This window comes from Rutilus rutilus (genome assembly GCF_951802725.1).
Source record: "Rutilus rutilus genome assembly, chromosome: 8".
In the NCBI taxonomy this organism is placed as follows: Eukaryota; Metazoa; Chordata; class Actinopteri; order Cypriniformes; family Leuciscidae; genus Rutilus; species Rutilus rutilus.
The window spans coordinates 30171601-30187120 of NC_140222.1; the positions used below are offsets into that span (position 1 = coordinate 30171601).

A 15520-nucleotide genomic window follows, 5' to 3' on the forward strand; every position below is an offset into this window, starting at 1 on the left:
AGAAGCCGCACATCTGCATGAGACGATGATGAGACTTAGATGGCGGGGGAGAAAACCCTGTCGGCTGTAACCAAAGTGCCACCTACTGGATGCTCCCGAACGACACACACACACACACACATATCCAGACACTTTCTTGCGCTCTCCTGCTCTCTGATATTCGGAAAGTTGCTTTTAGCTGGAGCCAGTTGGAGGGAAGTTTGCCTGGGAAGGGGTCCTGGGCTTTGTTTGAAGGGGAACTGCTTGAATAGCTCAGCAGATGCTGGCTTAAGTTTTGGCTTGGAGGCGCAGGGGTTTTGTTTGCATTTTCCAGGCATATCTTCCCTTTCCATACCCTGCCAAGCGCATGAGATCAGTGCCTGGTCTGAAATAGCATATGAAATATATAATGTAAGCCTGGCTATTAAATCGACGAGACGATTGGCTGCAACGTAAAGCCCTGTTGCCGCTTCTTACAACTTGGCCACGCTAGAAGCAAAATGGGATTTTCTCTTAAAACGGCCTGCCCTGACAAGAGAGATGAAGTTTTAACGGTTTTAAAGTCTCCGTTGAAGAGCGCGATGTCTGCTCGTCGCTCCGACTGAAGACAGCCCATTTTCCGTGTGGATTTGAACAGGCAGTTTAAGGAGCAGACGTTGACCTGTGGCAGCTCAATATGTCCGTGCTGATTTAGGGGACACGTAAAAGAAGCAAATACCGGTAGTCACATGTCTGCTTGTTTTCCAAATCAGCGGTTTTGGCCTGTCTCGGAACAGTGGCTCGAACGGCTTTTGTTATTTTATGCCTTTGACTTTGTTTCACTTTGACTCACTTTGGAAAGAATGCAGTGACTAAAGTTTAATGCCGACTTTGTCTTCATGTTATTTCCCAGCATCCTCTGCTGTGCCATCTCAGAGAGTAATTAGCGTTTTCAGTTTTGATTAGTTTCAATTCAGTTTTGATTAGTTTGGCCCAAAATATTTACTATATATCATTATGATTTAAAAAATTGTAATAATAATAACTATTATTATTGCTAAATAAAATATTAAACAAAATAAGGGACATAACTGTATTAATTACTGCAATATTTCACTGTAAAATATAAAAAGATTATATAAAAATATAAAAAATTAAATACAAGGAATAATAACTATATACTTTTTATTATTTATAATTGCTCATGGGTAAAAGAACAAAGTGCCACATTTCACTCTGATACATGCAGTCCATATATTATATTTAATTAAATCACAGCCTTGATTGGATAATCGCAGCAAGCCAAATCACGATTTTAGTTTTATTTCAATTAATCATGCAGCTCTACTGTTACTATTGTTTCACACCCATAACCTCGAGTATAAGCTTATTTTGACCTGGCCCTAACAAGTGCAACTGCTTAGCAACATGAACTAAAAACAATCTAAACACCTTAGCAACCACAAATCTGTGTCCTAGCAAGCAGCATAGTAATAAAGCGGCAAGCCAATTAGCCTAGCGTTTAGCCTACATATCGTTTTTTACTAAAGAACTAAAGAATGAAGTGACTGTGAAGTTTAAGGCTGACTTTGTATTATTGTTACTTCCTAGCATCCTCTGCTGTGTCATCTTGATGCGTAATTAGCTATTTTTTTAAGACTAGCATTACTATTGCTATTATTTCCCACCCATAACCTTAAGTATTAATGTCTTTTGACTTGGTTCTGTAAACAGCAACCCAAAACACACTAACAACTGCATAGCATCATGCTAAAAACACTGGACACCTTTGAAAACAAAAATCAATGGCTTAGCAACTGCTTTAGCATTTAGCAAACTACTTATATTTACTTGTTTTAAAAAAAGTGACCTTTATTTTTAGGTTAAAGTTTACTACATTTCAGAACGATTGTTCTGAAAATGATCTTGAGGGCTAAAATGAAAATTAATCATTTTCGAATAATTAGCATTTTGCCAACTTGCCGATTCTACTTTTTTTGTTTGTTTATATACCTGACTGTATGTGTTGAGTTTGCTTCTTTTTTTTTTGGGTAGAAGGTGTTTGAGATGCAGGTCTGGTGTTGCCATCCTGCAGAGGGCTTGCACTCGCCTTGTTTTAATAAACACCTCCGCTCATAGAAAGCACAAGAGAGGGGCCGCTCTCTGAACAGCGCGGCCCGCTTCGCAACTCAAGGGGCTACATAACTGCAAACAGTGTTGCAGGGCAAACAAACATACACACACACACCCCGCCGACACCAAATGAATGTGACACAGTTCCGCAGGTGCATCCAGCCCCTTCACTTAAGCCAAAGTGGCTTGCCGGCCAAATTTATGGCCCTGACACAGGAATCCATTAAAGCCTTTTGGAGGATTCAAGGCCTGAACCCCCCGTAATCGCTTTCATTATAGCTGCCGGCTACTAGCGAGTGGGGCAATCAGTGCCCAACATGTGTTCCTGTTTATTCCAATGGCAAAGTGTTCGGTACACGCATCTCTTAGCTATTTTTATGGACAGGGTGGCCATTAACCCATTCGGCAGGCACGGTTACCTAAGATGGCAGGAAGCTTTCCGCTTGAGCCATTACGGCGAGACTTGACCAGTTGATCTGATCCACCCTGTCCGGTTAGCAACGTAGCGTGACGTTTTTCTCGCGCCTCGGGCTCAGTAAAAGGGCTTTGGTTTAGTAGTGTGCTTTGATAATGTGGCAAACGGCAGTTTATGGGCTACTTTAGTGAGTGGCGGCACGTTTGCGTGTGTGTGTGTGTGTGTGTACATGTCGTGGATGGCTAGTTAATGGCAAACCTTAAAGCCTGGGGCCGCAGCGTGAAGTGGTGCCCTATAATGCTTCAATTCTTTAATTTGCCAATTAAACGTGTTACACAGGTGTGTTATAAAAGGCAAGGGATTAGCAGACTGAGCACCTATGATGGGGACAGGAATTAATGTTGTCACTCTGTAATGGGGACATGCAAAGTTTCATTCAGGAGATGTGTTGCTTTAGTAGATCATGTGGGATTTTAACATTTCAATCCTCTATTTTAGTATCAAAATCCAAAGTCGTCCCCACACATGAGCCTCTTCTTTCCAGACAACGACAACAATGACGACACAGCCAGCAGGTAAGGGTTTAAACTCTATTACAGTGTGTTTTCCAAACCAATTATAGTGTAAACATCCATTCTTCAAGGCAACACTGCCCTCTGGTGCTTTTTTTCATCCCACATGGCTTTCGAGTTAACAACCTATATGTGTGTGTGTGTGTGTGTGTGTGTGTGTGTGTGTGTGTGTGTGTGTGTGTGTGTGTGTGTGTGTGTGTGAGCAGAATATCCTCTGAGGACAGCGGGGAGGCACCGTCATACAACGAGGACAGTGATGACTCTGATTTAGAGTTTCGGTCTGAAACCAGTCAAACGGGCCAGATGAACCTGCTGGAGGAGATTCTGGACTCTCTCAGTACGTCCCACATCGAGCAAGGCCGACTGTCCGCCGCCAAGAGCCTGGACTTTTTCAGATCAATTGAAGACCTGGACTACAATCCCACGGTGAGGGGTGCCTTTTATTTATTTATTTATTTTGTATTTTTAATTATTAATTCTTTCAGTTATTTACATTTGTTTATTTTTTATTAATTAATTATTGATATTATTATTTATTTATTCATTATTTATTCTAGTTAAGTGTGTTTTAATTATTTTTTAATAATTTTAAATTGTATTATTTTTTGTATTATTTTATTTGTTAGTTATTTTAATTATTTAATTAACATTTTTAATGTTGTTTTTTTATGTATTAGTAACTTCTAATTTTATTTATCGAGATTTCAATAAAGAATGGATGAATGGAGGGATAAATAGATAGAAACTTAAAATTTTCATAATTTTAAATGAGTTTGTTTAGAATTTAACATGAAATAACCATTGTTACCATTAAACTATGGCAAGATTTTGTTATTAATATTAAGGAGGTATATAGGGTCTGTTTTGATCTCATGTTGACTTAAATGCTTTGTAGACGATTGTGTGCATGAACAAGTGCATGGCCTTAGTGTGTCATTTGTACTGTCTCCAGAAAAATTGCAAGTCTCCTTTGGGAAGCAGCCCTGCTCAGGCTGGTTGCGAAGTAGGAAACGGGGAACAAGGTGGATGGAATATGGGTCAGGACGACAGCGCCGTTCACGGTAAGCATCTCCCGCCTTCGCCTCGACGCCAAGCCAGCTCTTGTTCCCTACCTCTCCGTCCTACCCTTCCCAATAACCTCCCTAGTGAAGAGGTCCCACTGAGGAACTCTCTCCCTGAGGGACCTACAATTCAAATCTTGGAACCTGATGATGCTGACAAACCCTCCAGTTCTGCTGACGCCCAGCTGAGCCCAGACAAACAGCACCCAGTAGCCCACAGCCTCTCCCGACAGAAGGTCCTTTCCAGAAAAACCCAGAGGCCCTACCAGGAACATGCCCAGCACAGGGCAACTGGCGGGCAACCTTCGGTCTTCGTTCCTTGGGAGAGGGAAAACCAGTTCCAGGAGACAGATATGGAAAAAAGAGGGCATGAAACTGAGGAGAAAGGCTTACTAGAGGAGATCGAGTCCATGTGTCGCATCAGCATGGCCATCAAAAGCAACCAGGAGCTCCCGCACATTCAAAACAACACCAGTCTGGACAAATCCTGAGAAACTGACGCAACACTCCTGTCTAACAATTCTCGTTTCGTATTTACAGTCCTATGATGTCACACCAGCACTCTTTGCATGAATTATTTGCAAAGGTGTTTTGTTGTTAATGTGAAATATCGGTCCTCTTATTTCTCACATTCGATCCGAAACAGCATACGGTATGTTTAAGAACTGGTGGATGGAAAGGACGAAAATTAGGTTTAAAGGGATTTATGTCGATATTCATCATCCGGTTTTATTTATTTCAGCAGATGATTTGCACTTGCGTAGTTTCAAATCACTGTTTCGATAAATCACTGTGGGTGAGGGGCGAACTTCTCTATATATTTTACTAAATCGTACGAAAATATTTAAATAGCGAGCGAATCTCAGCTTAATGTGATGCCTTAAACAGATTTAATTTGCTTCGACACAGTATTTCCTGACTGTGACACTGTAGCGATTTAGCTTGCTAACTACTATCACTACCTTTTGCTTCTTAAAGAGAGATATTTATCTAGGCCAGATGGACAACTGGTTCTCAATTTGCTATATTTTTGAGGAAAAAAAAGTATTTTTTCAAAGACAATTCTCAGGTTTCTGCTTTTATCCCAGATGAGATATTATTTTAATTTCAGCTTAGACACAAATCCCAATTACATTTTTTTTAAAGGACTAATAGCCTTAAAAATGATAGTCATAGTATACTGACTTTTTTGCACAAATGCAACTTGTTACTGACAAATAAATGTATATTTCCAACCCCTTATTGATCTCTTATTCAGTACAAAGTTCAGTCCAAGGCACAAAATGTGCTCCACACAAGTACGAGAACACAAATGCACAAGTTGTGAAATTTATAATGGTAACTTGGGTACGTTGCTTTCTCAGTGTTGCCACATGGGGTGCTGTAGCAGCTTTAGCATAAACTAGGTGCGTCCTAAAAAAAGTAGGTAATAAAAGTGTTATAAAAGTACATTTGATGAGGAACAAACATTGAAACCTTCAAGAAAAAAGTATTTTCTATTTAATATCCAAGCCCAATCCAAATCCAGTCGGTCTACATCTGCCATATTGTTGTCATGTGACTTACGGCGTAAGTTGCACCGCTTCACTGCCATTCACAAATCCTCTCCCGTGGCCTCATGGGATAGCAAAGTGTCCATCAGATGCGCACTTCAGAATCTCGCCAGAAGTAGTAGGTCATGTTTTTTCTTCTCGCTCAATGTTTTAGGAATGCTTTGAATTCGGACATACTACTCGTCTCGTGTACTACTTTTTCGCCTGCTATATAGTAGGGAAGTATGTGTATTCGACCAGTCTATGGCCAGTTTCTCTGTTACATGTACAACTACTACCATGGTGGTTCGCAGAGACTCTAGCTTGATTGCTTGACTGCTTGCTTACGAAATTGTACTAATTCTGGTTACGAAAATATTTGTCTCGTTTCACATTCATATCGGCTGTGAACGTCATCTTCACAGCTGTACTGCTACACCAAACAGGAAGTGGTCATTAGATCCAGCACTTGTTTCTTTAGTGGCTGTTGAGCAGGTGATTTAGGACACGTGCCATTCTGTCTGACACTTTAATGACTCTCCTCCTGCGTAATCTGCTGTGGTAAAGATGTGAGCGTAAAAGCATTCAAAGTTTTAGGACCCCTGTCTCAAATCAAGCTAGGCTTTCAACGTTGCGGTTTAGCCCTGAAACGATATATCTTTCGCCCTTTGAACAAATCGGACATCCTGATGAACTATGCAAATCCCAATCGGAGTTATCAAGCAACTTGTATCGCCATTTTGTTTATTATGAAATCAAAATTTGAGTTTTGTGGTTATTAGTCCATGTCTGTTTTTGTTCAATACCCACATGACATGCAGGACATGTAGTTGATGTAACTATCACAAAAAAAAGAACAAAAAAAAAAGAATGCAAATGGAATGCAAGTAGTGTCAACTTAAAATAGCTATTCTTTTCACTTTAAAATGCTAATAGTTTTTGCTATAGCTCAAAGGTATTATCCTGTAAATGGGAAGATCGCATTTGCGTGTACTATTTTTAACAATCAGCAACTTTAGGGAACTTCTGAAAAGAAATTTACCCCAATCCTCTATTTAAATACAAGGTTGTGCCTTAACTGAGTTCATCTGCTTGAGTAGCTGCTTCCTTCTAACTCATAAATGGAATCTCATACCTGACTCTACGTAGACGGCAACTCTTTATCGGTGTGGTCACATTGGCAAGATTTTGCTGGCAAAAGTGGTCTGTTGTTGATAGTCTTAGTGATGTGTGAAGTCACTTTCAAACCAAGCAGCTTTCTTTTGGTCAACGCTGCGAATCCACACGACCGACCTGAACCTTGAATCTGCATAGGAATTCCTGAACGTGTGGATTTCTTTGGAAAGGACTGGATTTCGTTTAAAAATTAAAAATAAAAAAAAAATTCACTGAACAATGGTAAATGTGACCGCACCTTGATGCACGTGATGCTGTCTATAGGTAGACGACTTGTTAGGTTTTGGACAAGAGCTCGTATTTATCACAGGTACTTTAGTATTTTTTTACTTCTGAATGGCTTCTAAAATATTGGAATTCGAACCAAAACCTGAAATACTTAGTAGAATGTCAGAACTTTTTTTTTTTTTTTGCCTAATAACCTGTTTATTTGGTATATGGTTAATGTAAGAAAGACCATCAGCCTGTTCGATACCAATCAAGCACACAGGACCTCAGCCGAAGTATCTCAGAATGGCCATGTGATCAGTTTTACATTTGCTTCCAGTGCGTATTTTCATTGTCGTTATTACTTTTTGATACTGTGTATTTGAAAAACATGTATGGTTTGGTTTACTGTTGTCATCCATGTGCTCTGTATTATGATGACTTCTTGATATTTGTCCATGGTAATGACTGAACATTCAGAATAGATAGAAGGTAATTAACCCTTTTTCTATATCTAATTTACATGTGTTTTTTCTTGTTATTAAAGTAGAGAAAATAAAATGAATTATGTTATTTAGCATCATTTGAAATTTGGTCACAGTTCATGTTGCAGCATCGAAACTACCAAGTGTTTATTTTAAAGCTGAAGTGCGTAATCTTTTGGGAAACCTGTATGAGAAACATCATTGTTTTTGCAATTTCGCTTTGGTCACGATACATTTGAACCAGTTACTGTTCACCAGCTGTTTAAAATTAAACACTACTTGAAACTGGATAGTAAAGCACATAAATTGAAGAACATGCTACCCAAAATCTTTTCTTCTTTCCTGTTTACATATGCTCGTGTTATTGATGTGCATTTTCGTTGTAAAGTTCTGTAGTATTTTTGTTGGTAATGCTGGGAATTCTTTTTAGATGCATGAGCGTACTATTTTCAGTCAATAAAGAAATATGATGTCAACTTTTATGACCATGGTACTCTGTACGTTTTTGCTTCGTAGTATTGTGACGTTCTTCATTTTCCATCTGTTTTTGCTGTTGAATTCTTTTGTAAATTGAGTAATGAGCTGCTGTAGCTGAATCACTGGACTCTCCAGACTGTGCTTTTGAATGTTCCACACAACGCAATGTTTTTGTCACACAAAAAGTCTGTACAGCTGATTTTATTCAACATAATGATAGACACACCATTCGTGCGTCATTTTCTTGAATGTTTCCTGGTTATGCTCTCACTGCAGTTATATGGTTTTCAAGTGCAAATTGGGTCAATCTGGTGTGTTGTTACAGGAACTACTGGTACCACTGTATGCACTGTGAACTGAAATAAATTATATATGCCCATACAACTCACCTGGGTAGATGCACTCTTCATTTGACCACTGTTGTGATGTTTCTGACTGTGACTTTTGAATTGTGAAGTGATTCTAAAGGTATATTGGGAAGGGAAAACCACTAAATCAGATTTTAAGTATTGATCATTTTTAAAATACATTAAGCAGGTGATCAGAAAGTCCATGTTTAAGTTATATGCGATCAATTTATAAAATGTTGATGTTGGTTAAAATCAAATTTACTTGACAAAGTACAATTTTTATTACACAGCTTAAGTTATAACATTTGCAAGACAAAAAAAAACAAAAAAACAAAAAAAAATCCTGAGACTTTTGCATACAGCCGAGAAAAATAAAATGTCTACGCATACGCACGGTAAAATATATACATAAATCGGAAACGGCAATGTGACTGCGTGAGATATTGCACGAGTAAGTTTTCCGTGCATGCCCAAAAATGACTCGCGTAGAAGTCTTAAAGCCTGTACACACCAATAACTATAACGATATTTATATTAGCATCAACACCAATGAACGATAACACTGTTTATTCTAAGCGCGCGCTGCAGGTTTGTCGTCTGTCGCTTTAAATGCTCGAGCTCTTTAAAGCAGAAAGGATTCTGATTGGATTTCAATGTTTTTATCATTCCAACGATATTGTTTCGCTGCTATTCGTTTATATTTGGAACCATATCATTATCATTATAGTTATCGTCCATGGTGTGAACGGGCCTTTAGGGTTTTCTCTCTCTCGCAAATGTCACTTTTACAGCTCGCTGGCAGCATGAATACACAAATAGAAAACATTGATACATCCTGACCAGGCGCGATCGATGCAAAAACTAAGCCGTTTCTTCCATGAAATCCAATTGGTCTGAACTCTTTAAATATGTTCTAAATAGCCGTGATTGTTGAGCAGCATTGGATGTTCAAGTTACTATTATTTTAAACACTTAACAAATCACCAATCAACGAATCCTAAAGCTTTTCAGAGGTAAATATCAATGATCAGTGTTTGTCACAAAATATTATAAATTAAACATCCATTATGTGAAAGATTGTCCAATCAAAAATGGTCATTTGTATTACCTACTGTTATCTAGCTGATGAGAGCTGCCACATGATCAATGAATAAAGAGGCCTTTTTTCTTAATCTTCTAAAGCCAACAAGCCACGAACAACAATGGCCGATCATTGGTTGACTGACTCAGATGAGTCTCTCCATTGGTGGAGGTTGCACAATGTTCCACATCTCCACTCTTGAACCTTCCTTCTCCTGCCGACTGGGGCTGTAGGTGCCTCGTGTGGCCCGTCGGTTCACCGTCATGACCAAAGCTGTGGCCACACCGAAGAGAACCAACAACAGAATAATGGACACCAGGCTGATGGACAGCAACAGGGCAGATGTCACGCTCTCTGCATTCAGCTAAAGGAAATAAAAACGGTGAAAGTTAGTGATGAGTAGTCAGTAAAATGTAGATTCATATTTTAAATACAACAAAGAGATGCTCTTTGCTATTTCAATTTAATTCTTAACCTAATAAAACTGTATAATCTACATTTAGATGTTGGTAAACACTAAAAGCATCCCAGACAACATAGAGTCGGCCCAGATCCGGCCACATCTGGTAAGTGTAGAGTTTTTATTTTATTTTACCAAAGGTAGGCTACTCTCGTCTCCAGTGCAGATCGATTGGCGCAGCTGTCTGCTCCCAGTGTCCCATCCTACCGCATCTGCCACCTCTCTTGACATTTTCACCACTGTCAATCCTGATGCGAAAATTAAGTCTTCTAACAAAACATACTGCCTTTTACACAAGAGTTCATCAAGTTGGCTAATAAAGTTAGAATTAGATTACATTTTTTGTTTTGCAAACGAAAACTACTAATGATTTGTTCCTGAATACGTCAGTGATTTAAATGAATCATTTGAGTGAATGATTCAATGACTCACTCGTTTGTTTTGTTCCTTAATACGTCTGTGTTTTGAATAAGTCAGTTGACTTTATCTTTGTTTAGTTTCTTTAGTTTGACATTATCAGGCAATGACTTTGTAGGCAGTGTTTGTGCATGAAGGTACCTCACAAAACTGATTTCAGACAGACTTCTGAGGCAGCTTAACAGTTTAATGGTCTACAATAAAAAAGTGAGCTTTGGTGATAACTAAGCGAATATTTAATTACTACAATGCTAATTTCTTGCAAGAAATGACGTCAGAAGTCGAAAACGTTGGTCAAAAACGTACATTTACACAAACTTACCACCAGCCGCAACTTTCAGACGCCATCTTTATTTTTTAGCTCGACTGTCACAAAATGCCAAGCATTGTGGGATATCAAAGGCAGCGAAGGATACATCTATGCTGCCTTCAAAAATCGATCAGATGAAGGTATCTCAGGAGACAGGAAGTGAAGCTAAAGTTGGATTCAGACGTGTCTTGATGCCTTCCTACCTTGGAATTAATCCTCCGAAGGCAGCATTTTTAAGATTTCGGGCTCAGCTGCGTTCGATTTGAAGCGCTGCTGCGCAGATCGATCAGTGTATGATATCAGAGTACCGTGAGAGTGGTTCGAAAGCATACAGAGCCGTCTGCTCTCTAATCGTTCTCACTGCACTTTGATGTCATACACCGATCGGTCTGCGCAGCGCCTCTTCAAGTCGTACACACCTATTGTTTCGTTACTGATCCAGTGTTTTTGAACAAAACTTTTGACTGAATGATTCAATGACTCACTCAGGTAGAGAGTCTTTTGTTGAATCAGTGTTTTGAACAAATCAAACGATTCATTAATTCAAACAAAAATACAGGCACTTGTCGCCACCTACTGGCATAACAATGTAACCTGCGGAAAGAATCAATGTAAAATCCCCACCAACACAGACTGACTCTGTCTGAAACTAGTTAATTTATTTATGCACTTATTATTTTATTCTATTTTAGTATGTTCCACATATCAGCCTATTATATATGTAAGGGATAATGTAGAGCGAGGCGGCTGTTATAGCGAATACAACCCCGACAGGCTGATCAGGACCCCGACGCGAAGCGGAAGCGCTAAAGAAAATAGTCTGTTCCGTCTCTACGGTTAGAATCCTGCGTCCATAGCAACACTGTTTTTCATGGCAACGGTGTGTTATACTTAGCAGCGGTCTGTTATCAAGAAATAACAGACCGCATTCAACCAAGCCATGTAATAAAAAAAGTATAGTAGTTCCAAGAGTCATACACCACCAAATGCTACCTTCTCACACATACTCTTCTAGAGTAAATGGACTGATCTTAAGGACCAAAATTAGATTATCCAACCCAGCCCTTCCCAAACCGGCTCCATCTGTTGAAGGAGCCGAGACAGGCAAGAAGCTCATGGCCACAGAAACTCTGAGCTGAGCTCATCACCTGCTCTGAATGCGATGTTTTATGTGTGTGAGAGAAAGCGAGAAGGAGAGAGACAGCCAGATTTTCCAGCAGACAAACGACCCTGTCACTGCGATAAGCTTCTCCCGATATATTTCCCCCTCGTTTCCAGACCTGCAGCGATGCTCTGCTGAGTTGCATTTCACACAGAACGCCGCTGCGCCTTTCTGCTGGCCAAGCACTATTCTGTCACTCTGAAGACACAAACTTTCTCTGCAGACGCGGAACAGAACCACAGACCCACAGATTCCTCACACTGAGACACATTTATGCTTCAGCAGTCATAAAACACTAACCCTCAAGAACTGTGCTTGCATCCCTGTCGCATTGCCTCTGCATTAATTATCTATTTTTAAGCTTTTTAAGAAAAGGTATTGCATTAGTAATAAAACTGTATGAAAATTTTTTTTGTAAATGATTCATAATAACAGGATGTTAACCTACATAAAGTTAAATTGCGTTGTACGTTTACACGACAGCAAAGTAGGCTACTAAAAACGGAAAAGTTTTTCCTTCGCGTTTTTCACGTTCAGACAACAACGTTGTCAACACGATCCGCGAAAAAGACTAAAAACGCTGTATTATTCATGCCAAGCCAGTAGTTGGCGATGTTACTTTGTAAAAAACAAACAAAACAAAAAAACACTGAGTGCCCATAGACTGAACACGTAATACGCATGCGCATGACTTTAACGATTTGTGTTTTTGACAATAATGATATTGTTTTCAAAAACTTTCACTTTGATACCCGTGTTCAAAAGCTTGCTTTTCAGGCCACCAAAACACGGCTGTTGTGTAAATGAACGACCAAAACGGTTTTAAAAAAATTGTTTTTTTACAAAGTGACATCGGCAGCTACTGGCCTGGCATAAAACAGCATTTTTAATAGTTTTCGCAGATCCGTGTAAACGTGGATCGTTTTGAAAACGATGTCGTCTGTACACCGTTTATATACTGTCTATGCTGTACACTAGAAAAGCAAAGGAAAACCGTTTCCGTTTTTAATACATCATTGACCCTTGGTAGGGGAGAGCAGGGTAAGTTGTCACACTGTCCATAACTCCAACACTAGAGGCTCTATCTCAAAAATCAAATAGCCACTTTATGTGACTTCTTCTTCTATATTCAACTTCCTGTTCACATGTGGTCAAGATCACTGTAATCTGAGGTTAGCACAATTTTCTTATTTTTCTGCTTAAAAAGTAAAAAAAAAATCACTTTACATTTTATGCAATACAACTTTGTTAGGTATGAATGTTTAAAATTATTATTTTGCACAAAATAGAGGAGACAGTAACGTGTCTTTTGGTACTTTAGCTAAAGTGATATGTTGAGCTAAACTTGAGATTTAGCCAACATTAGCTCACATGTCAATATGGGGCAAGTTGTCTCAATGACTTTGGGGCAAGTCGTCACATGTGCCCCAGCACCAACCCTGTCCTGCCTAGCACGCCCAGTTATGCTTCTGCTATCACCAGCTCACCCTTACCCAGCAATGCTATTGCTGACAGTGGGCTACCAACTCCAGTGGACATCCGGCCATATCCAAAAGATGGCCCCCGAAAACCAGCCAGCAAGGGAAGAAAACGACGCAAATCAGCAATACTTACTGACACGCCAGTGAAGCAGCAACTAGAAATAGAAAAGAATAAGTCTCAATCTAGCAAAAAGCTGTTTCAAAAGAAAGGGAAGCAGAAATCTGGACCTATGAAAAACAAGGCAGCTACATTTACATTTAGTCATTTAGCAGACGCTTTTGTCCAAAGCGACTTACAAATTAGGACTAATTTAAGCGAGTCATTGTGAAGAGGCAAAAAAAAACAAAAAAAAAACACAAGTGCTCAAAATACGAAGTTCAGGCATTGTTCAGAGTAGCATATGCGTAAAATGTCTAAAATGCAACAATTGGGCCCATTATGCTTGCACCTCAGGCCAGGCAATTTATGTGTGTCAGAATTGTGACTCTGGAGATGAGTCCGATTAGTCAGATACAGGGCATCTGTTTTGTTCAGAGGTTAAGTTAAGCAGGTTATCTGCAGCATTCCATTCAGTTATCAGGATCTATGAGCCGTAGAACGTTTGAGTTTAAAGTTCAAAGTAAAGTGGTTTTGCCACTTAATTGAAATGTGCATTATTTGGATTGAAATAATTGTTTTTCCAGATTCTCCAGGCACGGATGTTTATATTTCCAGGTCTGTTTTGAGTTTAAAAAACAAAATCAATATTCACAATTAAGTAGTTGTGTTCTTATTTTTAGATAATCTAGTGTTACAACTTACCCGCCGATGGGGCAAATTGTCACAAGTGCACACTCGCTATTCAACAGTCTAGACAACTCCGTAATGAGATAAGATATGAAGATGTTATGAATACAACATATGTGCCCAAGACTTCCTTCTTTCATTTGGTATGAGATTTATACCATTTTGATGTATGGTGCTCAGTAAATGTTAGACAGTGTGAAAAGTGTGACAACATACCCCGCTCTCCCCTACTGCAAACGTCCTTTCCATAATGTGAATCGTTGAGAGAATCGTTTCGCTCAGATGGTTCATTTGATTGCACATATTCAATAAAACGATTTGTTAAATCACCTGCACAGGTCTACTCGCCCATTTATTTTGTAATGTTATACAAAATATAATACTAGCCTATAATATATATATTTTTTTGTTTTATGCCTGACACATACTGCTCTGATTGCTATGGGTTATAAATCGATGATATCATCTGAAAGAGAAATTGCGTGATTGGACAAAAATCTGTGACGCATAGGATGAGTCATCAGTATTTTTAGTCCTTTGAGAGACAGAGAGAGAGAGAGTCTGTACATTTTACATGTGTTTGTCTTTTAAAAGGGGTTTTGTTCACTTTTATGCATACTAAAAGTCACAAATGTCTCATTTTAATATAATGGGGTCTTTAAGAAAACACCAAAGCTCAGAGAGCAACACATAACATGTCTTAGCATGAGATCCTCTCAGCCAGCATCTATCCTGTTAGATGGGATTACCAAAGAAAAAAGTGTCTATCTTTAACTCACACAATGGCATTTTGCTCACAAGCTAAAAATAAGGACATCTTGAGAGGATTAAATGTATCCGTGCTTTTCTGTATTCAGTCACAACGATCTTAAACTTTGTGATATCAGTTCAGCTCATCAATCACATAAATATCATTTGGTCAATTTAAATATTTGCCAAGAAAAATATTCAAAAAATCTAATTTAAAATGCATGTGCCCATGTGTAACCATTAACTAAGAGTATTATTTCATATTGAATACAATGGATAAGTTTTCAAGCATATTACAGTGTGTGTGTGTATATATATAATTATCTCTTTAATCATGATTATCATACATCTTCCCAAACTACTTTATATAGTTTTTTCCCCAAAACCTTTTAATGAGAATTTGTACTTTATTACACTGTAAAAATTAAACCGTGATTTTTACGGTAAAAAACCGGCAGCTGTGGTTGCCAGAACTTTACCGTCAAAAATACGGTAGCAACGTTATTGGTTTTACAGACTTAACTTAAAATTTACAGTAATAAACCGTATTTTATTATCTGATATAATGTGAATTTACCATCCTATTGAACTATTAATATCTGTTTTGTACCATTGTAATACACTGATAACCACCAATCACAGCAGTGATGAGAGTCACATGATCAATCAAAGCTCATCACAAGCAGCTCTTCTACAAGAAAGTTAA

The 15520-nt window shown here is 38.7% G+C and overlaps 2 protein-coding genes across 4 annotated transcripts in view; one reads left to right on the forward strand and one right to left on the reverse strand.

Moving 5' to 3' along the window:
* Nucleotides 1-6512, forward strand: part of dennd1b (DENN/MADD domain containing 1B) — an 89981-nt gene extending 83469 nt beyond the window's left edge. For all 3 annotated transcript variants that reach the window (XM_084415983.1, XM_084415981.1, XM_084415982.1), the window contains 3 exons: nt 3005-3081; nt 3285-3504; nt 4031-6512. In XM_084415983.1, coding sequence (XP_084272109.1) covers nt 3005-3081; nt 3285-3504; nt 4031-4630 — 897 coding nt within the window. In that variant the 3' untranslated portion in view covers nt 4631-6512. The remainder of the gene's footprint in view (nt 1-3004; nt 3082-3284; nt 3505-4030) is intronic.
* A 2098-nt stretch (nt 6513-8610) lies between these two features.
* crb1 (crumbs cell polarity complex component 1) overlaps nt 8611-15520 on the reverse strand; it is a 28619-nt gene continuing 21709 nt past the window's right edge. Inside the window, exon 13 of the mRNA XM_084415984.1 lies at nt 8611-9811. Coding sequence (XP_084272110.1) covers nt 9593-9811 — 219 coding nt within the window. The 3' untranslated portion in view covers nt 8611-9592. The remainder of the gene's footprint in view (nt 9812-15520) is intronic.